The sequence below is a fragment of the Tasmannia lanceolata genome, unplaced genomic scaffold, assembly GCF_043159265.1.
Source record: "Tasmannia lanceolata isolate RefF3 unplaced genomic scaffold, GAP_Taslan_0.1 ptg000013l, whole genome shotgun sequence".
In the NCBI taxonomy this organism is placed as follows: Eukaryota; Viridiplantae; Streptophyta; class Magnoliopsida; order Canellales; family Winteraceae; genus Tasmannia; species Tasmannia lanceolata.
Window position 1 is genome coordinate 31,432,693 of NW_027518690.1, and position 26,559 is coordinate 31,459,251.

Here is a 26,559-nt window from a genome sequence, read left to right on the forward strand (position 1 = left end):
CACCATGGTCACCAAGTTCACAGAAAAGGGTTTTCAGCTACCCACGTGGGGTTACTAGTACCTAAAGAGGGTTTTGAAGGGCAATATAGGGGAGCTGTACATGGTATTGAAGAAAGTGTTGTGGGACCTTAAATGGGGTGGAAGAAGTCCCCATAGAGGGGCCATAAACTGCCCCCCATGGTCCCCAAGTTCACAGAAAAGGGTTTTCAGCTACCCACGTGGGGTTACTAGTAGCTAAAGAGGGTTTTGAACGGTAATATAGGGGAGCTCTACATGCTATTGAAGAAGGTGTTATGGGTCCTTAAATGGGGTGGAAGAAGTCCCCATAGAGGGGCCATAAACTGCCTACCATGGTCCCCAAAGTCACAGAAAAGGGTTTTCAGCTACTGAGGTGGGGTTAGTAGTAGCTAAAGAGGGTTTTGAAGGGAAATATAGGGGAGCTGTACATGGTATTGAAGAAGGTATTATGGGTCCATAAATGGGGTGGATGAAGTACCCATAGAGGGGCCATAAACTGCCTACAATGGTCTCTAAGTTCACAGAAAAGGGTTTTCAGCTACCGAGGTGGGGTTACTAGTACCTAAAGAGGGTTTTGAAGGGCGATATTGAGGAGCTGTACATGGTATTGAAGAAGGTGCTATGAGTCCTTAAATGGGGTGGAAGAAGTCCCCATAGAGGGGCCATAAACTGCCCACCATGGTCCCCAAGTTCACAGAAAAGTATTTTCAGCTACCCACGTGGGGTTACGAGTACCTAAAGAGGGTTTTGATGGGCATTATAGGGGAGGTATACATGGTATTGAAGAATGTGTTATGGGTCCTTAAATGGGGTGGAAGAAGTCCCCATAGAGGAGCCATAAACTCCCCACCATGGTCCCCAAGTTCACAGAAAAAGGTTTTCAGCTACCGAGGTGGGGTTACTAGTACCTAAAGAGGGTTTTGAAGGGCAATATAGGGGTGCTGTACATGGTATTCAAGAAGGTGTTATGGGTCCTTAAATGGGGTAGAAGAAGTCCCCATAGAGGGCCATAACCTGCTCACCATGGTCCCAAAGTTCACAGAAAAGGGTTTTCAGCTACCCACGTGGGGTTACTAGTACCTAAAGATGGTTTTGAAGGGCAATATAGGGGAGCTCTACATGGTATTGAAGAAGGTGTTCTGAGTCCTTAAATGAGGTGGAAGAAGTCCCCATAGAGGGCCCATAAACTGCCCATCATGGTCCCCAAGTTCACGGAAAAGGGTTTTCAGCTACGCACGTCGGGTTACTAGTACCTAAAGAGCGTTTTGAAGGGCAATATAGGGGAGCTGTACATGGTATTGAAGAAGGTGTTCTGTGTCCTTAAATGGGGAGGAAGAAGGCCCCATTGAGGGGCCAGAAACTGCCCATCATGGTCCCCAAGTTCACAAAAAAGGGCTTTCAGCCACCCACGTGGGGTTACTAGTACCTAAAGAGGGTTTTGAAGGGCAATACAGGGGAGCTGTACGTGGTATTGAAGAAGGTGTTATGTGTCCTCAAATGGGGATGAAGTAGTCCCCATAGAGGGGCCATAAACTGCCTACCATGATCCCCAAGTTCACAGAAAGGGTTTTCAGCTACCCACGTGGGGTTACTGGTACCTAAAGAAGGTTTTAAAGGGCAATATAGGCGAGCTATACATGGTATTGAAGAAGGTGTTATGGGGCCTCAAATGGGGTGCAAGAAGTCCCCATAGAGGGGCCATAAACTGCCAACCATGGTCCCCAAGTTCACAGAAAAGGGTTTTCAGCTACCGAGGTGGGGTTACTAGTACCTAAAGAGGGTTTTGAAGGGCAATATCGGGGAGCTGTACATGGTATTGAAGAAGGTGTTCTGGGTCCTTAAATGGGGTGGAAGAAGTCCCCATAGACGGGCCATAAACTGCCCACCATGGTCCCCAAGTTCACAGAAAAAGGTTTTCAGCTACCGAGGTGGGGTGACTAGTACCTAAAGAGGGTTTTGAAGGGCAATACAGGGGGGCTGTACATGGTATTGAAGAAGGTGTTATGGGTCCTTAAATGGGCTGGAAGAAATCCCCATAGAGGGGCCATCAACTGCCCACCATGGTCCCCAAGTTCACAGAAAAGGGTTTTCAGCTACCCACTTGCGGTTACTAGTACCTAAAGAGGGTTTTGAAGGGCAATATAGAGGAGCTGTACATGGTATTGAAGAAGGTGTTAAGGGTCCTTAAGTGGGGTGGAAGAAGTCCCCATAGAGAGGCCATAAATTGCCCACCATGGTCCCCAAGTTCACAGAAAAGGGTTTTCAGCTACCGAGGTGGGGTTACTAATACCTAAAGAGGGTTTTGAAGGGAAATATAGGGGAGCTGTACATGGTATTGAAAAGGTGTTATGGGTCTTTAAATGGGGTGGAAGGATTCCCCATAGTGGGGCCATAAACTGCCCACCATGGTCCCCAAGTTCACAGAAAAGGGTTTTCAGCTCCCGAGGTGGGGTTAGTAGTACCTAAAGAGGGTTTTAAAGGCCAATATAGGGGAGCTGTACATGGTTTTGAAGGAGGTGTTATGGGTCCTTAAATGGGGTAGAAGAAGTCCCCATGGAGGGCCATCAACTGCCCACCTTGGTACCCAAGTTCACAGAAAAGGGTTTTCAGCTACCGAGGTGGGGTTACTAGTACATAAAGAGGGTTTTGAAGGGCAATATAGGGGAGCTCTACATGGTATTGAAGAAGGTGTTATGAGTCTTTAAATGGGGTGGAAGAAGTCCCCATAAAGGGGCCATAAACTGCCCACCATGGTCCCCAAGTTCATAGAAAAGGGTTTTCAGCTATCCACGTGGGGTTACTAGTACATAAAGAGGATTTTGAAGGGCAATATAGGGGAGCTGTACATGGTATTGAAGAAGGTGTTATGGGTCCTTAAATGGGGTGGAAGAAGTCCCCATTGAGGGGCCATAAACTGCCTACTATGGTCTCCAAGTTCACAGAAAAGGGTTTTCAGCTACCGAGGTGGGGTTACTGGTACCTAAAGAGGGTTTTGAAGGGCAATATAGGGGAGCTCTACATGGTATTGAAGAAGGTGTTATGGGTCCTTAAATGGGGTGGAAGAAGTCCCCATAGAGGGCCATCAACTGCCCACCATGGTACCCAAGTTCACAGAAAAGGGGTGTCAGCTACTGAGGTGGGGTTACTAGTACCTAAAGAGGGTTTTGAAGGGCAATATAGGGGAGCTCTACATGGTATTGAAGAAGGTGTTATGAGTCCTTAAATGGGGTGGAATAAGTCCCCATAGAGGAGCCATAAACTGCCCACCATGGTCCCCAAGTTCACAGAAGAGGGTTTTCAGCTACCCACGTGGGGTTACTAGTACCTAAAGAGGGTTTTGAAGGGCAATATAGGGGAGCTGTACATGGTATTGAAGAAGCTGTTATGGGTCCTTAAATGAGCTGGAAGAAGTCCCCATAGAGGGGCCATCAACTGTCCACCATGGTCCCCAAGTTCACAGAAAAGAGTTTTCAGCTACTGAGGTGGGGTTACTAGTACCTAAAGAGGGTTTTGAAGGGCAATATAGGGTAGCTGTACATGGTATTGAAGAAGGTGTTATGGGTCCTTAAATGGGGTGAAAGAAGTCTCCATAAAGGGGTCATAAACTGCCCACCATGGTCCTTAAGTTCACAGAAAAGGATTTTCAGCTACCCACGTGGGGTTACTAGTACCTAAAGTGGGTTTTGAAGGGCAATATATGGTAGCTGTACATGGTATTGAAGAAGGTGTTATGGGTCCTTAAACGGGGTGGAAGAAGTCCCCAAAGAGGGGCCATAAACCGCCGACCATGGTCCCCAAGTTCACAGAAAAGGGTTTTCAGCTACCCACGTGGGGTTACTAGTACCTAAAGAGGGTTTTGAAGGGCAATATAGGGGAGCTGTACATGGTATTGAAGAAGGTGTTATGGGTCCTTAAATGGGGTGGAAGAAGTCCCCATAGAGGGGCCATAGACTGCCCACGATGGTCCCCAAGTTCACAGAAAACGGTTTTCAGCTTCCGAGGTGGGGTTAGTAGTACCTAAAGAGGGTTTTGAAGGGTAATATAGGGGAGCTGTACATTGTATTGAAGGTGTTGTGGGTCCTCAATTGAGGTGGAAGAAGTCCCCACAGAGGGGCCATAAACTGCCCACCATGGTCCCCAAGTTCACAGAAAAGGGTTTTCAGCTACCGAGGTGGGGTTACTAGTACCTAAAGAGGGTTTTGAAGGCCAATATAGGGGAGCTGTACATGGTATTGAAGAAGGTGTTAAGGGTCCTTAAATGGGGTGGAAGAAGTCCCCAAAGAGGAGCCATAAACTGCTCACCATGGTCCCGAAGTTCACAGAAAAGGGTTTTCAGCTACCGAGGTGGGGTTACTAGTACCTAAAGAGGCTATTGAACGGCAATATAGGGGAGCTGTACTTGGTATTGAAGAACGTGTTAAGGGTCCCTAAATGGGGTAGAAAAAGTCCCCATAGAGGGCTATCAACTGCCCACCATGGTCCCCAAGTTCACAGAAAAGGGTTTTCAGCAACCCACGTGGTGCTACTAGTACCTAAAGAGGGTTTTGAAGGACAATATAGGGGAGCTGTACATGTTATTAAAGAAGGTGTTATGTGTCCCTAAATGGGGTGGAAAAAGTCCCCATAGAGAGGCCATCAACTGCCTACAATGGCCCCAAGTTCACAAAAAAGGGTTTTCAGCTACCGAGGTGGGGTTACTAGTACCTAAAGAGGCTTTTGAACGGCAATATAGGGCAGCTGTACTTGGTATTGAAGAACGTGTTAAGGGACCTGAAATGGGATAGAAAAAGTCCCCATTAAGGGCTATCAACTGCCCACCATGGTCCCCAAGTTCAAAGAAAAGGGTTTTCAGATACCCACGTGGGGTTACTAGTACCTAAAGAGGGTTTTGAAGGGCAATATAGGGGAGCTGTACATGGTATTGAAGAAGGTGTTATGGGTCCTAAAATGGGGTGGAAGAAGTCCCCATAGAGGGGCTATAAACTGCCCACCATGGTCCCCAAGTCCACAGAAAAGTGTTTTCAGCTACTCACGTGGGATTACTAGTACGTAAAGAGGGTTTTCAAGGGCAATATAGGGGAGCTGTACATGGTACTGAAGAAGTTGTTATGGGTCCTTAAATGGGGTGGAAGAAGTCCCCAAAGAGGGACCATAAACTGCCCACCATGGTCCCTAAGTTCACAGAAAAGGGTTTTCAGCTACCCACGTGGGGTTACTAGTACCTAAAGTGGGTTTTGAAGGGCAATATAGGGGAACTGGACATGGTATTGAAGAAGGTGTTATGGGTCCTTAAATCGGGTGGAAGAAGTCCCCATAGTGGGGCCATAAACTGCCCACGATGGTCCCCAAGTTCACAGAAAAGGGTTTTCAGCTTCCGAGGTGGGGTTAGTAGTAGCTAAAGAGGGTTTTAAAGGGTAATATAGGGGAGCTGTACATTGTATTGAAGAAGGTGTTATGGGTCCTTAATTGAGGTGGAAGAAGTCCCCATAGAGGGGCCATAAACTGCCCACCATGGTCCCCAAGTTTACAGAAAAGGGTTTTCAACTACCGAGGTGGGGTTACTAATACCTAAAGAGGGTTTTGAAGGCCAATATAGGGGAGCTGTACATGGTATTGAAGAAGGTGTTAAGGGTCCTTAAATGGGGTGGAAGAAGTCCCCAAAGAGGAGCCATAAACTGCTCACCATGGTCCCCAAGTTCACATAAAATGGTTTTCAGCTACCGAGGTGGGTTACTAGTACCTAAAGAGGGTTTTGAAGGGCAATATAGGTGTGCTGTACATGGTATTGAAGAAGGTGCTATGGGTCCTTAAATGGGGTGGAAGAAGTCCTCATAGAGGGGCCATAAACTGCCCACCATTGTCCCCAAATTCACATAAAAGGATTTTCAGCTACCCACGTGGTGTTACTAGTACATAAAGAGGGATTTGAAGGGCAATACAGGGGAGTTGTACATGGTATTGAAGAAGGTGTTATGGGTCCTTAAATGGGGTGGAAGAAGTCGTCATTGAGGGGCCATAAACTGCCCACCATGGTCCCCAAGTTCACAGAAAAGAGTTTTCAGCTACCCACGTGGGGTTACTAGTACCTAAAGAGGGTTTTGAAGGGCAATATTGGGGAGCTGTACATGGTACAGAAGAAGGTGGTATGGGTCCTTAAATGGGGTGGGAGAAGTCCCCATTGAGGGGCCATAAACTGCCCACCATGGTCCACATCTTCACAGAAAAGGATTTTCAGCTACCGAGGTGGGGTTACTGGTACCTAAAGAGGGTTTTGAAGGGCAATATAAGGGAGCTCTACATGGTATTGAAGAAGGTGTTATGGGTCCTTAAATAGGGTGGAAGAAGTCCCCAAAGAGGGCCATCAACTGCCCACCATGGTCCTCAAGTTCACAGAAAAGGGTTTTCAGCTACCGAGGTAGGGTTACTAGTACCTAAAGAGGGATTTCAAGGGCAATATAGGGGAGCTGTACGTGGTATTTAAGAAGATGTTATGGGTCCTTAAATGGGGTGGAAGAAGTCCCCATAGAGGGGCCATAAACTGCCCACCGTGGTCCCTAAGTTCACAGAAAAGGGTTTTCAGCTACCCACGTGGGGTTACTAGTACGTAAACAGGGATTTGAAGGGCAATATAGGGGAGCTGAACATGGTATTGACGAAGGTGTTAAGGGTCCTTAAGTGGGGTGGAAGAAGTAAGCTCCTAGAGCTTGGTATGAGAGGCTTTGCACTTTCTTAGTTGAAAAGGGATTCGAGATGGGAAAGGTGGATAAAACCTTATTTATCAAAAGAGAAAATCATGATATCCTCCTTGTCCAAATCTATGTGGATGATACCATCTGTGGCTCAACTAATCAAAAATTGTGTGATGAATTTGCAACCTTAATGAAAAATAAATTTGAAATGAGCATGATGGGAGAGTTAACCTACTTCTTAGGACTCCAAATTAAACAATACAAAAATGGAATATTTTTAAATCAAGAAAAATATACAAAGGAGTTATTAAAGAAGTATGGCATGGATGGCAGTAAGACATCAAGAATTCCCATGAGTACTACTGCTAAGCTAGAAAAAGATGAATTTGGCAAATCTGTGGATCAGAAATTGTATAGGGGTATGATAGGTAGTTTGCTCTATTTGACAGCCAGCAGACCAGACATTATGTTTATTGTCTGTCTCTGTGCTCGATTTCAATCGGATCCTAAAGAATCTCACCTATCAGCAGTTAAGAAGATCTTCAAGTACTTAAGAGGAACCCAAAGTCTAGGACTGTGGTATGAAAGATCATCTTCCTTCACTCTCATCGAATATTCAGATGCAGACTTTGCTGGATGTAGAGTAGATAGGAAAAGCACTAGTGGGACTTGCCAATTCTTGGGTAAATCACTTGTTTCATGGTTTAGCAAGAAGCAAAATTCAGTAGCTCTGTCCACAACAGAAGCAGAATATGTGGCAGCTGGAGCTTGCTGTGCTCAAGTCCTATGGATGAAAAGCACATTGATGGACTATGCAATCAAAATGGAAAATATTCTCATCCAATGTGACAATACTAGTGCTATAAGCTTAACAAAGAACCCCATACAACACTCAAGAACAAAACACATTGAGATTAGGCACCACTTCATCAGAGATCACTCACAAAAAGGGGATATTTGCTTAAAATATATCAACATTGAAGATCAATTAGCGGATATCTTTACAAAACCCCTTAGTGATGATAGAATTTGTTATATCCGAAGTGCCTTAAACATTTGGAGTGCGGATCAAATTAAAGAAATTGCCAAATAAATACTTTGTGCCTTTAACCAGCTTATCTATATAGTATTTATATATATAATCTTTGTTTGGTAATATCTGCATGAATGAGATGTCAAATTTTTAATCTTAAAAATCACTCAATTGATATTCTTAGCCTTCTTAGTTTTCTAAGTTGGAGAGGTATCTTCACTTTAATTAAAATACCTAACATTTTGACATATGTCAACATCTCGATCATGAACAGGTATATGTGCATTACTTGGTTATATATTTTTATACCATAAGCATTGATTTAGGGGGAGTTATCTACTCCTAAATTTGTTTTTTACACCCTTTCTGTCGATGACAAAAGGGGGAGAAGGTTTGAAATTGATTATCTATTCAAATTTACTATATGCACCACATGCTTATAACTTGTATCATTTATATGTGTGCATATATTGAGGGGGAGTTCTAGTATTCACTTGCCTACTATGTCACTCCACACACACCTCATAATCAATTTTGTTTGTCATCATCAAAAAGGGGGAGATTGTAAGCCCAAGGGTCTACTCTCCAATCTTGTTTTGATGATTCTAAACATAATTGATTGTGTTTTTGAATACTAATCAATTTGCTTTGAAGTGTTGTGTTTAAGATAGGATTGATCGTTGAAGAAACCAACACTCAACTTGGTCATGCTTAAAGCTGTACCAAACAAGAGCCAAATGAGCTAAGTGTAACTCACATCATCACTCAAGCAAGCATCCAAAGATGGAAGATCATTTGAAGACCAAAGCTAAAGAGGGATCGAAGATTGCATAGGTATCATTGTACATCCTTTCTCTTTAGAGTTTCAAGTCAAGGCAAAGTATTTTCAAAGTGTTTTCAAAATTGTTTTTCAAATAACACTTAAAGATCTTCAACGGTTTAGTGAATGCTTATGTGGTGGACCAACATGTTGGGACCCTCATAAACATTCCAAAATTATCATAGGAGTCAAGTTCCAAAAGCCAAAAATCACACATCAAAATATCAGATTTTTTAGGCTTCTCGGAACTCCGAGATTTTTCTCGGAGCTCCGAGACTGGAGCTCGGAACTCCGAGAGTTCCCTCGGAACTCCGAGAAAAGGTCCAGTAGCGTCTGGACACTTTCTCGGAACTCCGAGAAAATTTCTCGGAAGTCCGAGAAATGGTCCAGTAGAAATTTTATTTCTTCTGGCCGTTGTCTCGGAACTCCGAGAATATTTCTCGGAACTCCGAGAACCTTGCGACAGCTCAAAAAAGAGCCGTTGGGTTTTGATTTTAAAGTTGATTTTTGTTATCTACACCCCCAAACGGTCATATTTTGAGGAGAGACTATTTATACAACATCTAGAGGATTATTTCCTCCTCTCTTGATTTTTGAAAAACCCTCTTAAGCACTCAAGCAAACTTGCAACCCTTTTAAGCTTAAGATTTTTGGTTTTTCCCAAACTTGCCTTTTACTTGTGAACCTATTGAGTTTGGATATTTTAGAGCTATCACTTGCAAATCCTTGTTGAAGAGCAATCAAGGAACTACAAAGGGCATCAAGCTTTCAAGAAGAAGCCAAGCTATCAATCTTTCATATCTTGTATAGGTGGCTAGGGCATTCCGTTTTTAATTCCCTAGAGAGCAACCGCTTAGAACTCGGCGGAGAAGGAGAGTCTTTGTAAAGGTGTAAGGGCATCCTTGTTTAATATCCCTTGGAATTGTAATCGCCTCGGAGCCGGGCATCGTGGAGGTCTCCAATAGTGGAATCCCTCAAGTGCGACCTTGAGTAGAGTGGAGTAGGCCGTTGGCCGAACCACTATATATCGGTGTGTCATTTCTCACTCTTGCATTTCCATTATTGTTTGGTTTGGCATTTCTTTTTGTTTTTCAATTATATTTGCACTAACCAAATATTTAATTAATTGAAGAAAAATTCCAATTAGGATTCATAGGAAATATTAAAAAGGCCTAATATTGAGATAAATTCAATTCACCCCCCTCTTGTTTATTTCAACATGGTATTGAAGAAGGTGTTATCTGTCCTTAAATGGGGTAGAAGAAGTCACCATAGAGGGCCATCAACTGCCCACCATGGTCCCCAAGTTCACAGAAAAGGGTTTACATCTACTTCACGTCATTTATATAAATTACCATTCCTTCCGGGCAGAGAAAAGCATACAAAAAAAAATTAATAGCAACATCTCTTCTGTCCACATCCTATATGAAATGAAATCCTATTTCTCCACTCCACAAATTGTAAAAATAAAAGCCTAGCATAAACCAATAGCAGACGAGCTTTTGCATTTATTTTACTCTGTAAGTGAAAATACGGTAAGTGATATGTACATGAAATGAAATCGCATTTCTCAATTCCACAAATTAATGCAAAAAATAAAATCAGAAGATGGTTCTCAAATTCAAACTCAGGGGTTTTCAGCTACATAAATGGGGTTTCTAGTACCTAAGGGGGGCTTCTCATGGGTTTTTAGCTACCGAGGTGGGGTTACTAGTACCTAAAGAGGATTTTGAAGGGCAATATAGGGGAGCTCCACATGGTATTGAAGAAGGTGTTATGGGTCCTTAAATGGGGTAGAAGAAGTCCCCATAGAGGGGCCATCAACTGCCCACCATGGTCCCCAAGTTCACAGAAAAGGGTTTTCAGCTACCTAGGTGGGGTTACTAGTACCTAAAGAGGGTTTTGAAGTGCAATATAGGGGAACTTTACATGGTTTTGAAGAAGGTGTTTTGAAATCCCATTTCTCCACTCCACAAATTGTAAAAATAAAAGCCTAGCATTAACAAATAGCAGACGAGCATTTGCATTTATTTTACTCTGTAGGTGGAAATGCGATAAGTGATATATATATGAAAATCGCATTTCTCCATTCCACAAATTAAAGTATAGAATAAAACCCTAGCATCAACAAATAGCATCGCATGCAACTCTATTTTACTCTGTAGGTGGATACGCATATATGAAATGAAATCCCATCTCTCCATTTCACAAATTAATGTACAAAATAAAACCCTACAATAAAAAAACAGCAGAATGTTTCTCCATTTCACAAATTAATGTAAAACATAAAACCCTAGCAGCAACAAACAACATTTACAACTATTTTACTCTGTAGGAGGAAATGCAGTAACTGACATCTACATGAACTCAAATGCCATAGAAAAACGCATGAAAAAGGATTCCCCCCCCCCTTTTGCATCTCTCTTAACCTGATTTTCTTTTTAAAAAATAAATAAAAAAGAGATTGAATAAAGGAAGGGAAGGAAACGACGTACCAGGTAGGGTTTCCTTCAAATGCGAGGTTTGATACGTGCTTCACCTTCGTCGAGATCGCCGGAGGAGAGGACGAAAAATAAACAGAGACGTGAGGAGAGAAGAGGGAAGAGAGAAGAGGGAAAACTGAAATGTTTTTTTAATTTTCTAAGTCAAGTCACTCTGTTTCTGCCAGAAGGGCATTATCGTCAATCAAATTTTCGTAAACCGGGTTTTGACCCCCTTCTGTGATTTTCAAAAAACACTTGACCCCTCTGATATTATGTGATTTATTTGTCTCCCCTCTGTCAAATTTCCTTATAAAAACCACGTATACAATCGCCCCCAGGTCTACAAGGGGTACTGTGGGGAAGATAAGGGGCGAATATATCATTTCTCATTACACAATCTCTCAGATTCCACATCCCATCTATTTATTCCAACAAGTGAAGAAACAACGCAGAGAAAACCCCAACACAGCAAAAAAAAAAAATCCATCCAACCAGCTATGTCGAGCGATAGTCAGAGTCAGGCAGAGAAGCAAAAGCAAGCGAGATTAGCAATCATGGAGCTAGCCAACATGATCAGTGTCCCCATGTCCCTCAATGCAATCGTAAATCTCAACGTCCCAGATTTAATCTGGCAAAATGGATCCAACACCCCTCTCTCCTCAACCCAAATCCTAGCCCTACAACAATTCCCCCCGTCAATCTCCCCTGACCCAGAAAATCTCCAACGAATCCTTCGCATGCTCGCAAGCTACCAAGTCTTTACCGAACACATAGTTGGCCCCACCAACGAACGCAAATACAGTCTAACCGAGATCGGGAAAACCCTAGTAACAAACTCTGAGGGCTTATCCTTCGCACCCTATGTACAACAGCACCATCACGAGGCACTTGTTAGGGCATGGCCGAGATTACACGAGGCTGTTGTGGACCCCACGTTGGAGCCATTTGTGAAGGCGAATGGAGGGGTTTCGGCTTATGGGTATTATGGGAAGAATCCTGAGATGAATGAGCTGATGCAGAAGGCTATGGAGGGGGTTTCTGTGCCGTTCATGGATGATTTGATGGACGCTTATGATGGGTTTAAAGGTGTTGAGAGATTGGTTGATGTTGGGGGCAGTTCTGGGGCTTGTTTGAGAATGATTTTGCAGAGGAATCCGAGTGTTAAAGAGGGGATTAATTTTGATCTCCCTGAGGTCGTGGCTAAAGCCCCAAATTTTCCTGGTAAGAGAGGAGTTTTTTTTTTTTTTTTTTTCTGGAAATGATATATTCGCCCCCTTCTTTTACTTGGCGGAGGTCACTCTAGTGTAAAAGGGTAGTCACAAATACAGTAGAGGGTCTGTCGCAAGTAAAAGAGGGGATCGAATATATTGATTGCCTTTTTTTTTGGCTTGTTCTTAGATTCTTGATCTGCTGTGTGCTTAATTTTAGCATAGGGCTTTTTTGCAAGAGGAATCATCTACTATGCTTCTTTTTTATTTTATTTTATTTTTAAAAAAGGGTCTTCTAGTTTGACTATAAACATCTGACTGAATTTTGCAAATCAGGTAATGGCATCAATTTGTGGCCAAAATATCCATGGTAGACTTTCTTAACTCATAAAAAGACCAAAATGCCGCTATGTGTAAAAAGACGAACATTACCCAGTAAAAGTTCAGCCTTTTTTTACAGGGATTTGCTAGCGTCCATGGCAGAAGGCATTTCGCAGACGGGTTGTTGCATGTGTGTGCAGCCACCTCGTCAATGAAGACAAAATCTGCTATAAAAAGTGAGCCTGTGGGGCTGCTCTCAATGCAACAGCCCATCCGCGAAATCCCTTCTACGATGGACGCTAGCAAATCTTTTTTTCTTTACAAGAATTCTAGTATATATATATATATATAGAAATGATATTTCCACACCCTTGATTCAAAACATATCAATATCATTCACCGTTATGTGTGTTTTGGTCTCTTTAGAAGGTAATTTTTGCCTTTCCACACACAAGGACATTTTGGTCTTTTATGAGTAAAAAAAAAAAATCTAGCGTGGGTATTTTGGTCACAAATTTATGGCATGACCTGTCCTAAGTAAAATATAGCTTGGGTGTTTTGGTCAGAAACTTGCAAAATTCACTCTCTTTTGAGAGAGAGAATGGACTTTCTTGTCTTTTTATGAGTTTTTCTAATGGGCTATGTCAGTTGTTTGTTTCTGAAAGGTTATTGGTTGATTGGCAGGCGTAGTTCACGTGGGTGGCGACATGTTCAAGTCGATCCCAAGTGGGGACGCTATTTTCATGAGGGTTTGTTTTTTCCCCCTTGTTTAAGATCTCATCTCTTAGTTTTTTTAGTGCCTACGTTGGTCCCACAGGGCCACAGTTGAGTACGGTGGGACTAGACCCGGCAAACCGGTAACCCGCTGGTACGGGTAAAAATTACTCGCGATTCTACACGAAGGTTTTTCATGTACCCAGTGCGGGTTGGGTAAACCCACGGGTAACCCAGTAAATTTATATCTACTTTTTTTTTCTAACTTTTTTTGCGGCAACGAACCGTTCGTTTGACAGGTCTTGCTTTGGATCTCAATTAACTTAATATTAAGCTAGTGGATAACTAACCCCAAAATACATATAGAAACCAAGGTGGGTTAGGCTAGATTCCTCACGAGATAAAAAAAAGTCTAAGATATCCAACTCAGAGTTTTTATATGGTGCTCGACCGTACGCGCTTGATATTTAATCCAACAGCAGCACACTTAAACTTTTTAAGATGCTGCTGTTGGATCATATATCAAGGGGGGTACGTTTGATGTACCACCTTGACGAGACTTCACGGTCGGCCACCATATAAATTCTCTCCAACTCATATCTCACTTTATTTTTGTTTGTGTTTGATTTTAGGCAAAATAGGACTCGGTGGTGTTCACACTTCACGAGATAAAAAGCAGATGATTTTACGGAATGAAAAGTTTAAAACAAAATAAAAACTTAACCCTAGTTTTGACGGGTAACCCGCAGGCACGAGGGCCCGACCCAGAGCCACCTGCTGGTCACGCGTACAGGCCGAGTGCGGGTATTTTTTTGATGGGTACGAAAATTGGTACCCGTACCCGCAAATCTTACTACGGGCCGGGTGTACCCGCGGCTACAGGTCCCATTTTGCCGGCTCTAGGTGGGACCCACCTAACCCGGAATTCTCATGGGTCCCATCATCTCAGCCAAACCTAAGGAGTAATACCTAATTTATTTTTGGTGGAAAATAATTAAAACATACTTATATTTAATAAAATAAATGCTAAATTATTTCTTAATATCTTTGAAGTATTTAATTTTTAATTTAGTTATTAAATTATATTTCCAACTTTCAAACCAATTGGCACTTTAGAGCATAGTTACAAAATTCGGGAATAATTATGCCCTTTCTTAGGTCTAAAAATTTCGAAAATAATTCAAAAGTTCTCACATTTGTGAATTTTGGCGAATTTGTGAAATTTTGCTATCTGATTCATCTGAACCGTCCACTTGATAGGCCTTGATTTGGATATGTGATTGCCCCAAAATCACGCCAATAATTCAATCCTATGATAGTAATATGTATTTTTAAGGTTGGGCCACACGAGATCTGAAACAAGTAGGGCTACCGATTAGACGGATTGGACCAATCAAAAGTGGTGGGACGCACTATTGAATACCTTCCTATTGAGTTATGAGCTTTTGAGCATAACCCTATAAAGCACTTTAGATTGCTGGAATCAGGAATTGGAATCGGCATCCTATTCCAATTCTCTTGGAAATGGAATGGAATGGAACAAATTAAAATAAAAACTAAAATTCAAAAAAAAATTAAATACATTTTTTATTCGGGTGGCAAAAGGAGAGAGATTTGAGAGGGCATGATTAGATGAGTGTGAGAAATGGTTAAAAATCAGGAAAAATTCGATCTTATTTTGAGTATTTTTTTTCTACCCTGATTTTTAGCCACTTCTCACTACTTGGAAACACTTGTTTCCTGATTTCTTGCCCCTTCACATGACTTACCCATCTCTCACCACTCGGAGATGGGCTGCCACTAACAAAATAGGGATATGAAAAATCAATTTGTTGTTGCAGTGGATATTGACAACATGGACAGATGATGAATGCAAATTAATAATGAAGAATTGCCACAATGCCCTCCCGGAAGGAGGTAAGGTGATAGCTTGCGAACCAGTGCTGCCGGACGAAACCGATAGTAGCCATCGGACTCGGGCCCTTTTAGAAGGAGACATCTTTGTGATGACTATCTACAGGACAAAGGGCAAACACCGGACGGAAGAGGAATTCCGATCAATGGGTCTCTCGGCCGGATTTCCCAATTTCCGGTCAACATATGTCGACCATTTCTACACTCTGTTGGAATTCCAAAAGTAATAACTAGCCAAAATGATTTTGGCTTTGATACCGAAATGATTTTGGTTTTGATTTGTCTCTCCTCTTGGATTTATATGGTTTGTGATGTATTGGCTATGTTATAAACGTTCTTACTACTTTCTACTGTTTAGGTGGTAATAATAAATAAAAGCGTAAGTTATAATATGAATAGATGAATTGGCTAATATTGCCCCACCTTCGATGAATCAACGGGTCTCTGCTTTAGGGATGTGCACTCAAACAACCCGGTAGCCTTGTGAATAGGACTCATTTTGTATTCGTTACCGTATACTTGTAGAAAATGAAGAGACTTTGCTGATGTAATGTTCTTGTGTCAACTATAACTAATTGAGATAGAGGTTGACAATTCTGGACATGATTTTGCAGAACATTACATATTAAATGTTTCCTAAATGGTAACGACGTAATAAATCGTGATAAAAAACTGTCTGTAAATGACTTTAAGAAAATGTCTCAAAAATTGTTTTAAGTGCCTTGCTAAACACGCCTTTTTTCGTGAAAATGAACTGCGGTAAAAATGTGTTTAATAACAGTAACCATTTTAACTGCGGTTAAAAAGAGATTTTTTATTGTGTAAAATAAATAAATTAATTTTGAATATCTAAATGAATTTTATTCTTATATAAAGAAAAAAGTCGGGATTCTTAAGATCAGCAAGGAAAACTTATTTATCTCACGATCACTTGTCAAGTTCTTGTATAAGTTGGGAGTGTGGTTAGCAAATTCATCGACTCATCACAATCCACACACTTTGACACATGTACGATCCATCTGAATAGAATGCCCGAAAAAAGGTGTTCTACATGTCAACAGTGGTCGTCTAACAGTAGAAGAGTATGGTAAGGCTGATTGGGCTAGTTTTCACACATATCATGAATCTACTGTAGCTATTGCACTTTCATTGGAAGTAATATTGTCACATGGAGGAGCAAGAAATAAGTTGTGGCTGCTAAGAAGCTCAGTAGTGTAGAGGTTGAGCATAGGGCCATAATTCATGCAATATGTAAGCCTGCGGCTGAAAACTCTTCTTAACAAATAGTAGTAAGAGTTGATAGCCTTATAAAAGTCTAGCGTGACAACAACGCTGCGATACATAGTACTTCTTTTTTTGTTCTTTTTTAACGAGAGAAGCAAGCACATAAAAGTTGATTTTCACAGAGCTGTTACTCATGGGCAGTTATGACATAAATAAAAAAATGGGATCGACCATTCAACCCAAGAAGGAAACATACCATTTTCCCATTTTCACTCTCCTCAGTTCTCTCTTCTTTCCTTACTATATACTTCTCTTTCTCTTATCCTTTTAAAATACTTATTTTATGCCCTATAGCGTTTTAAACCTAAAAGGTTAGATTGATAATCCCCTACACCCCCCTCCTCCTCTTTCAATAATTCCAGTTGATTCCGAGAAAGAACTATGATCAAGATAAGTGAGAAAATTTTAAATTGGATTATACATGCAATTATATGTGGCTGTTACCCCACTTTTGTGGTGGTTTATTTTTTTCACATAGGCCTCTAATAATGGGAGATAAGTATAAGCCATGCTTCAATATTATACACTGCTTTCCAGCTTGCAGGCCAAAACAAGTCTCAACAAAAATGCCAAGATGACCAACTGACCTCTGAAAAATAGAGGAAAATCATTTCTTAGGACTGAATTTTGATCTGCATCATGTATATCATATTTGAGAATGGATCCCTTGTGTAGATGACCAACTGACCTCTGAAAAATTGAGGAAAATAATTTCTTAGGACTATGAATTTTGATCTGCATCATTTATATCATATTTGAGACTGGATCCCTTGTGTGGATGCTCTTGGTGAAAGGGATCATCAGCGCCATGAACTGAACTCAATCTAGGAGAGTAATCGCACCCCAACACACGCTCAATGAGCTCATTACCATAGGATTGCGTTTGAGTTTCCTCTTTGAACTTCACAAAGAATATGGATGACCAAAAGTCTTTCGCCAAATTCTTGAAAATATAAAATATAATTAGCAATGAAATTTACAGAAGAAGAAGTAAAGGCATAGCCTATTTTTTTGTATCACCTAAGGAAAAACGTACCATCTTTATTAACTGCATGAGCTCAGTTATTGCGTGCTTAAAGAGATCAGGATGTGCAAGATCAAGAGTAGCCAGAATTTCCTGACGGGTTCTGTGCGATATGTTCACCTCCATTGCTGAACCTGCAGATCATGTATTTATATAGAATGAATAATCAGAGTCTAGAATTAAAGTGTGGAAAGCTCATACATAAAAAAAAAAAATAGACACAAGCAACAATTTAATATTTCAGAATCAGGGATACTCAAGTTTTTGCCATTTCAAAAAACTGTTGTTATTAGGAAGACAAACCATAGATGCTGGAAACTAACTCCTTGGGCGGGTTGGAAATCGTTTCCCTCAAATGCATTTCTCTCGGGTGGGAAACTCATTTCCCCTAAAACGTGTTTCCCGCGCTTTGAAAATGTTTCCGAAACATGATAAAAAAAAAATAGGGCAAATGTTTCCGAAATGCATGGGAAACATATGAGAAACTTATGTAAATCATGTGTGAAAAGCGTGATGAGCATATGCAACGCTCACAGAAAATGCATGTGAAAAATGTAGGAAACATGTGTGGAACTTACGAAAATCATTTTGAGAAAAACACACCAAAAATTGTGGAATAGATATTAAAAAAAGAAAACAATAGCATACATTGTAATAAAAATAAAAATAAGAAAATTCAAATAGAAATTTGAAATTAACAAAATTTAAATCTACATAACCACATATTTCATGTTTTCCTTGTGTTTCATGTGTTTTTTCTACGATTTTCTATTGTTTTTTCGTTTTACGTTTCCCCTATATTTTTTTTCATGCGTTTCCCGTTTCCGCTTCACGTTTCGTTTCCTGAATTCGTTTCCCACCCTGTTAACTATGAGACAAACATTAGAGAAGAGATAATTTAGGAAGGAAATCTGAGAAATGTCCATGCTAAATGATAGTAACTGGGTTTTGAGTAGTCAGAAAAATTCTGGAAAATTAGTTAAAACAAAAGTGGAAAGGTTGAAAGGTGATGGAACAAAATATTTGGAATAATTAGCACCAACAAAGCAGTAAATCATTGTGTACTGTTAATGCCAAATCATAGTAACTAGTTTTTGAATTGTCAGCAAAATTCTGGACAATTGAGTTGGATTAAGTGCAACATAGAAAGGTTATGGAACAAAGTACTGAAACAAATTCCATAGTTTATATAACATACCACTGAGTATGTACTTTTCAATAATGTGTCGGGCCATATATATCCTTCTTACAGTGTCACCAATAGGTATCTTGCTGAGCTCATGGACTTCATCATAGAAATGCACACTCTCCCCAGCCAAACAACTTTCAAAAGAAAATAAAGTATTATCTTGAAATTTATTCCATTGTGAAACTGAACAATGAATGATCAAATTCCAAGTACTTGAGATATATAACTTGAAGGATAAAGTAGATGATGAACCTGTCTGCAAAGGCCATGAAAGATTGACGAAATCTTTTATTTAGCAGAAGGTTATCCAAAGGTGAATTTAAGTCAATATCCATTGTGGTTGCTTCAGGTACAAGCGATCCACTATCAGGTATACCTAAAGCACGTCCCATTGACTCAAACCCCTGCGTCTGCCTTCTCCTCAAGCTCATTTGCGCCAGCAAAGGATGAGAAGTTGATATTGAAAAGAAAGAAAGTACAAGAATACTTGACTGCGCAGAAGATAATAACATCCCGAGACATGTTAGGATGTACAATTAAAAACTAAGAATAGGATCTGAAATTGGAATATAAATATCTAGCTTTGAAAGCAAACACTTCATTTTAAATTTAGAATCAATATAATAGACTAAATTGACTAAAAATATGTCAGATGAATTCCTTCCAAAGTATTGGATGTTTTATCAAATAAAATATATATAATAAGAAATTAGATACCAGCAGATTTTAATTTAAACAAAGCTAGGTGTATTCTAAATAATTAAACAGCTGGAATTCACTAAAATGCATCGAAGAACATTGGCCAACATAGGTACTTCATTTGAAATGCAGTACCAAAACAGCATAGGTGCACACAACTGCTAAAAAGTGCCCGTGACAAGTGTAAAGTATAAAAGATTAAGTAACGCCATCTCCAACAGCTTAAGCTTTTGGAGTAATTGGTTGTTTTCACATGGTAACAGAGCAATTGTATGGGTTCAAAACTCCTTGATATTAAAAATCCACATGTAATGGCCAACCCAAAAGAGGGAGCATGTGCCACGTGTAGGCCAACCCTAAAAAAGAGGGGCCACACGTGACGGGGAGTGTAAAGTATAAAAGATTAAATAATGCCATCTCCAACAGCTTAAGATTTTGGAGTAATTGGGTTGTTTTCACAACAACATTAATGATTTAACCTATGTCAAAAATTGGAATGACCAAACAATACCATACCGCTACTAACATCAAAAACCTGGAGGCAACCTGAAGCCATTGAATATCTTCATGGACTTCATTGGTGATGTAGGAAGCAACCCAGATTCCTGCCACAAAAATAGAAAAGAGAGTTCACAAGGGGAAATTATGGGTAAGGTAACTGAACTATAACTCAAATAAAAAGGTGCAACACAAACACCATTTTAATCAGCACCACTCTGGATGGCCAAGTAATCGTTAGTGGATGGAACTGTGTTTTAATAACTGTTCCAGGTGCATGAGTACACGCAAGTGTCACATTAGCACCAGAACAAACTAATCTGGCAGAGAAGGACTGAGAATTCTAGCTGCTGACTTAAAAAGGAATAACATGCAGTAGTAAATTTTACTATGTGATGGATTTTTAAATAGCACAGGAAAGGAGATACTCTAGGAAATGGAAAGTTGGTTGAAAGTTAATGAGACACACATAAGAGAAACTTGATGAAAACATGCACATATAAGGTGAACCAAATTGCTTCTTTATTAAGGGTAAAAATAAATAAATATAATGTCTCTGTACACACACGGGCAGAGATACGGTCAAAGTTTTAAATTTCGGTTTCAGTTTTGGTTTCGGTCGGAACGGAAACGGAAATATTTAGTTTCGATAGAAATTTCGGTGGAAATCTTGTAAAATCATGCAAACGCGTGGAAACATATGCAAATGATGAAATTTTAAGATGAAACTATGGGAAATGTAAGAATAAGCTAAAATACAAAATTAGAAACCATCATACAAGCAAGAGAAACCATCATACAAGCAAGAAAATCATCCACAATGGCTTAATCACATCACCTAGTGACATGTGTTGGTCCCATGCTGATATGACAACCCATGCATAAGATACAGTTACTTTGCCATGCAGTTCAATGATGGTGCCTACCAAATATCATTCTCTACATTAATGAAATGAAATGAAATGCAAATCATAACCTCTTTCAATTTTTTGTTGTTCTGACTATATTAGTCGAATTTCGTGAATTTAGGAAATAATGACATGGAAGGAATTCATTGAGATTTTGTTTCAGTGGGGAAGGAAACAGAAACATTTCAATCTTTCGAGGAAATTTAAAACCCTGTGTGAACGATGTAGGCTGAGAAGAGAATTAGAAGAAGAAGAAAGAAGAAGAGAATTAGAACTAAAAGAGAAGAAATTAGGGAGAAAGAAGCACTCAAATCTCAATTCAATTCAATTAATCATCAAAAAGGTAATAAAATAAGCCGTAGCTTGTCCTATAAATAGGCAATTAGAGTCCTAAAAAGAAAGAAACCAGCTAAATTAAGAATCCCTAAAAGACTAAACTACCCTAAAATCAATAAAGACTAAAATAGCCCTAATAACATCAAATATGCCCCAAAATATCCCTACGAACAATAAAAATAACACTAAAACAATAAAAAAAAATCCCTAAGAAGCTCCCAGAGGACGGCCCCGCCTAGAATAAACTCGTAATGGGCGTCAATCAAGGTTGCCTTGGTCGCTACCTCCCCCCTCGACCCGTGTAAACCGGGAGGCTATCGATCACCAACGTTTTGATTGGAATCAAACCCATATTGATTGATCACACCAATGTTTATTGCATATGAAATGAAAAGGTTCAGTACATCGCATTCCAGCAAGACGACTTGGACACTACAAGGGATCCGTGGAACCTTGACGCACGCAAATCTAAAGTCAATCGAAGTCTCAAGAAGCCCAGAAGAGAAGATGTCATATGCGTAATTTAGATTGTAGAGTCTCTCTTAGGTGTTTTGAGTGTTATTGGCACTTAGGGAGGTTTAAAATAAACTTAGATATCTCTAGGAATCACACTCCCTAAAGTAGGCTCAAAGTCCGTAGAAAATTCCCTCAAAAATTATGAATTTAAGTGTCCAGGGGAATTACGGGCGTCCGGGGCTCTGGCGGACGTCCGTCTGAAACCTGAACATTTGAAACTGGATAACTGAGGGAATTGCGGACGTTCGGGATTCTGGCGGACGTCCGTCTGAAACCTGAAAGTTCGGATTTAAATAACTGAGAATATTGCAGTCGTCCGGGAATCTTGCGGACATCCGTGGGCAGATTTGGGCGGGCGTATGGAATTTCAAACAAATCTATTTTCTGGACGTACGGACTTCAGACTTCGTCCGCGACGCCTACGAAAGCAAAAAATTAGGGTTTTTGTTCTTCTAACCTATAAATATGCTATTTTGAAAAACCCTAGATATCTCTTGAGCTCTTGCTAAGTTGTTAGCCACCATTTTTGAAAACCCTAACTCTCACCTACTTCCTTCTTGCCATTTATAGAGAGAACATACATTTACTCCTCTTGAGTTCCATTACTTTCATTCCCCAAAAGAGAGATTCATTAGGGTTTATGTTTTGAGTGAGACAAGAGTTGTTGCTTAAGTTCTTACCTTTGTATTTGCCTAAACAAGAGGCTAGTGTGCTTTTATTTCATTCTACTATTATAAAGAAGGGTTGTAACCCTTGGAGAGTTTAAAGACTCGGTGTTTGCAAGGAGGCCTCGGACCCGGCCGTGGTGTGGTGTTCGGATAGTGAAGAAACCCAAGGACGACAAACTTGGAAGAGTGGAGTAGGCCTTTTGAGAAGACCGAACCACTATAAATTGCAGTGTTCATTGTGCTGTGCCTTCTACTATCTCTCTCATCTCTCTATACTCTTGGTAATATCTTAAACCTCACTCTTTACAAGTTCCAGTTAAGATAACTTCAAAGTAATTGGTAGAATTTCTTAAAACAAGTTTTTCAAATCAACAAATTTTTATAATACCTAATTCACCCCTCTCTTAGGTTGCCTAGTCTATTTTCAACCCGCGATCCAAATTGCACGACCCGAAACGCGGGTCTTTTGCGATCCGGATCGCCAAAATCAGCGACCCACATTTATATATATATATATATATATATATATATATATATATATATAGAGAGAGAGAGAGAGAGAGAGAGAGAGGGGGGAGAGACCGAGAGAGAGAGAGAGAGAGAGAGAGCCACATAATAACATGTAAGAGAAAGCAACACAATAAGATGAATGAAAAAAGATGTAATTAGGAAAATGACTATTCTCCACTTTCTCTTTTGCAATGGATGCCGAGTGTGCTGATTAGATCCGCTTTCTCATTTCTACAGAGAAAAAATGGAGAGGAAGAAGACGTCTTTAGGAAGAAAAGCCCAAACTTTCTTGTTTTTTTAACTCTCCCAAAAAAGAAAGAACAATAATGCCAAGCACGTGAGAGAGAGAGAGTGGGCGTTTGGCATTCCAAAAAAACACTTAAAGGGAAAAGATATATTCGCCCATTACACTAATTGAGACAACCTAGCGTCCATCGCAAAAAATGACTATCAGGGACGTCTTCAGAAGTTGCCGGCCTCTTCCTACGACGACCGTTGTTTCAGGATTCCCGGTGGACTCCCCTATCTGCTCGTGTGGCATTAATCTTGATAACACGGTGAATCACTTCCAGAATTTCCTTCAAGCAGGGTACCATGCTCTAGAAGTATTTGAGTCCTTGGGAATCCTCAATATTTGTTGGAGGAGGACTCTCAATTTATTTGGGCAAGGTGATAACCTGAATAGGTCTCAATGGGCTCTTCCCAGATCCCACTTAGGGTCCTTGGGTAGCATAGAGGACAGGGATACCAGAGCGCGACGGTTGGAATTCGGAGCCAAAAGGATCCCTGGTCGTAGAGCCTCTGAATTTAACCGTCGTTTGCCCCCTACTGGCAGTGATTGGATGTGTCCCAAATGTCAATACAGAAACTTTGGTTTGCGAAATGACTGTAGAAAATGCTTAGACCTCAAAACTAACTTGGCCCCAGCCATGGTGTGGAGGCCTAAATCCTCTCAGGCAGATGTACATGCTGACCCCTTAGCCCTTGAGGTTCCGGCCCCTTTGGTAGAGGAAAGAAAGAAATACCTAAAGAGCTGCCTCATTGGAAGCTTGAAAGCTGGAGCTAGGCTGCTGGAAGATGTATGAGAGTGGGCTAAAAAATGTTAGGGCCTGCCGGGATTGCAAAAACCTTTCTCTATTAATTCAGTGGATATCATTTTCTGTTTTGAGTCAGAATCACAAGCGACTGCCATCCTCAGGCGTGGAGGTGTTGCTCTAGAAGGGCTTCTTTCTTTCCTCCAGCCGTGGTTTCCAGCCTATAATACGGGTGCTAGAACCATCAGAATTAGATTTTACAATATTCTTCTTCATGTCTGGTCAACGTCAACTGTGGAGTCTCTTGGGCAGCATCTGGGCCAAGTGATCTAGACCCAGCTTTCTGGAAATCATGACCATTGCATGTCGGTCATAACTCCCCTTTGGAAATCAATCCCCTCACCCATTAATCTAAGAGTAGATTCCAGCATTTATTCTGTCAGAGTTAAGATGATTTCCGAGGATAGCATTAATAGTTTGGCGTTGTCGGTTATAGGGGAATCAAGCAGTAAGGATAATTTGATGTATGTGAGGGCACCGACCAAATCTCTGGCGTCCGGCTGCCGGCGATGGTTGTCTCATCGGAAAAGGCGACGGGCGCTAATCCCGATACCTTCGACCCATCCAAGGAGCCATTGGTGGGCCCGATTTGAATTTTGAATCACCCAAGCCTTCCGCCACCAACTCACCTAGATAGTAGGATAGCTGTAGTGCTTGGAAAGTGGGATCATAATGGAAATGGATCGACACGGAAAACATTAAATGCAGCAACTCGTGGCGAGAAAGGAAAAGCTTTCCGAAAGGATGTTGTTGTCAGCTGTACACTGACCTCAGCTAAAGAGAAAAAAGGCTCTAAAGATAAAAATTAGATTTAATAGTGAAACTAAAAAAATTAAGGAAAAGCTCTCACGTAAAGGAAAAGGCATCGTACCCCGTAGAAGTATTAACCCGGAAATACAGGTACTAGCTACTCGAGGTGGTCTTTCAGTGTTTACAAGAAAACTCAAAGGTATCTTTAGGAAAGAGGATCATAGGAGGAGGAGACTAGTTGCTGAAACTCAAAAGTTCCTTCAAAAGTTCGACACCTCCAGTTCGTCAGCTATGTCAGGAAAGGTATCAGCTCTGGGTGGAAATTCTCCAACCGCCCAAGATTTTGTATATGAAGCTGCAAATATTGAGCTCCTGAAAGATCTTCGCTATAACGAAAAGTGTAATGACCCGCTCCCAACATGGGCCCATAATGATAATCCTAATTAAATCTAGGCAGTAGATCTTTCGATCAAAGATTAACGGGTAGATCTTCGATTTTGAGTTTTCGAACCGTAGGATACGTACATTAAATATTGGATCGATCCCCAATCTTTAAGACTCTTGTGTATTTCTTATCCCACATTAGACTAAACGATCTTAAAAATCAATGGTCATAATGTATTTTCGTCACTTTTAGTATAACCTATTTTTGGGGCATCAAATCTTGTCCGTTCGACATGATTTTGGTCTAGGTAGATCGGTATTTTGAATACCTATCCGACGGACCCAAGTTTTAGCGATTCGGACATTATTTGAGCATGTTATGACTCTTTTTCTGTTAGGGTTAGGCATAGTTATGAGTTTTGTCTTATTATGCAACTTTTAACTTGTTTTATTTAAAAAAAGATAAATGTAAAAGTAACCTAATATAACCTAAATACTAATAAAATATAAGAATAAGCTAAGAAATCCAATATTGATATTTCCACCCCTCTTAAGTTAGTATTAGATTATAATTAGGAATCTGATAATTAGAATCCTTCTTGAAATAAAACTCTAGGCTAAGTTTATGAATAAACCCATCTAGGGTTATTTTTAATCACCTAAAAATTGAAGGAAAAGGAAAAAGAAGAGAAGAAAGGATAAAGGAAAAAGAAAAGCTACGGTTTTACATCGATTGGTTTTTCGTCTTTAAGTGCCCGAAAACTATATCTTTCGTAATTTCTTGTTTAAATTCAAAGTTTTTGCTTTTATTGATCTTATTTCAACCTAATTAGGGTTTCTAACAATGTTTTATTGATTTCTTTACTTTCTTTTGAATCAAGAAACTTATTTTAAATTTTCTTTTTAAAATTTTATGCCTTAAAAATATATGTATTGTATTTTACTTACGAAAAACCTCAATTTGAGTAATCTAGAGTATAATAGAAATTATTTCCTAAAAAGCAGCACTTAAAAGTGATTGTTTTTCCCAGATTTCATGAGTACTTCACATATAAATTATGTAAGATGTTTTTCATGAAAGATATGATACTTCGGTGTGTTATATATGATTTTTGTGGTAGTTTTTCAACAAAATCAGCACAAAAAGAGTGTTTAAGGACTGTTTTGTAAGTATTTTATCATATATAAATTATATCACTCATTTAAGTGTTTTGTGTAATGTATGTGATATATAAATAATGTATCTAAGTCTTATGGTGCTGATTTTCATGAAAAATCAACTATCGGTGTTTAAATAACTTGTTTTGTATAAACATATTCGATAAAATTGTTATAGAATATACCTCTATGGTTTTGCATGAAAGAGATGGTATGTGTATGTATTATATAAGCCTTAAAGGGCTGATTTTCATAAAAATCAGCACAAAAAAGGGATTAAATAATCATTTTATTTTGGTTTTCAAAAGAAATCAGATTTATAAATAATGATACAATATGTT

General features: G+C 40.1%; 3 protein-coding genes across 4 annotated transcripts in view; 2 read left to right on the forward strand and 1 right to left on the reverse strand.

The window, feature by feature from the left end:
- The first annotated feature begins 7,173 nt into the window (after window positions 1-7,173).
- Window positions 7,174-7,800, forward strand: LOC143891164 (secreted RxLR effector protein 161-like). The gene has a single exon (XM_077395800.1). The coding sequence runs from the start codon at window positions 7,174-7,176 to the stop codon at window positions 7,798-7,800; it is 627 nt and encodes a 208-aa protein (XP_077251915.1).
- Window positions 7,801-11,382: 3,582 nt separating this feature from the next.
- LOC143890012 (O-methyltransferase family protein) lies at window positions 11,383-15,592 on the forward strand. The gene is made up of 3 exons (XM_077394491.1): window positions 11,383-12,264; window positions 13,257-13,321; window positions 15,128-15,592. Exons 1-3 carry the CDS (start codon window positions 11,541-11,543, stop codon window positions 15,425-15,427), a joined length of 1,089 nt encoding a protein of 362 aa, XP_077250606.1. The 5' UTR covers window positions 11,383-11,540; the 3' UTR covers window positions 15,428-15,592.
- Window positions 15,593-16,869: 1,277 nt separating this feature from the next.
- The window catches only part of RGS1 (REGULATOR OF G-PROTEIN SIGNALING 1), a 54,332-nt gene continuing 44,642 nt past the window's right edge, over window positions 16,870-26,559 (reverse strand). For both annotated transcript variants that reach the window (XM_077395971.1, XM_077395972.1), the window contains 5 exons: window positions 19,913-20,001; window positions 18,950-19,188; window positions 18,707-18,831; window positions 17,521-17,642; window positions 16,870-17,427 (listed from right to left, as the gene is read on the reverse strand). In XM_077395971.1, coding sequence (XP_077252086.1) covers window positions 17,206-17,427; window positions 17,521-17,642; window positions 18,707-18,831; window positions 18,950-19,188; window positions 19,913-20,001 — 797 coding nt within the window. In that variant the 3' untranslated portion in view covers window positions 16,870-17,205. The remainder of the gene's footprint in view (window positions 17,428-17,520; window positions 17,643-18,706; window positions 18,832-18,949; window positions 19,189-19,912; window positions 20,002-26,559) is intronic.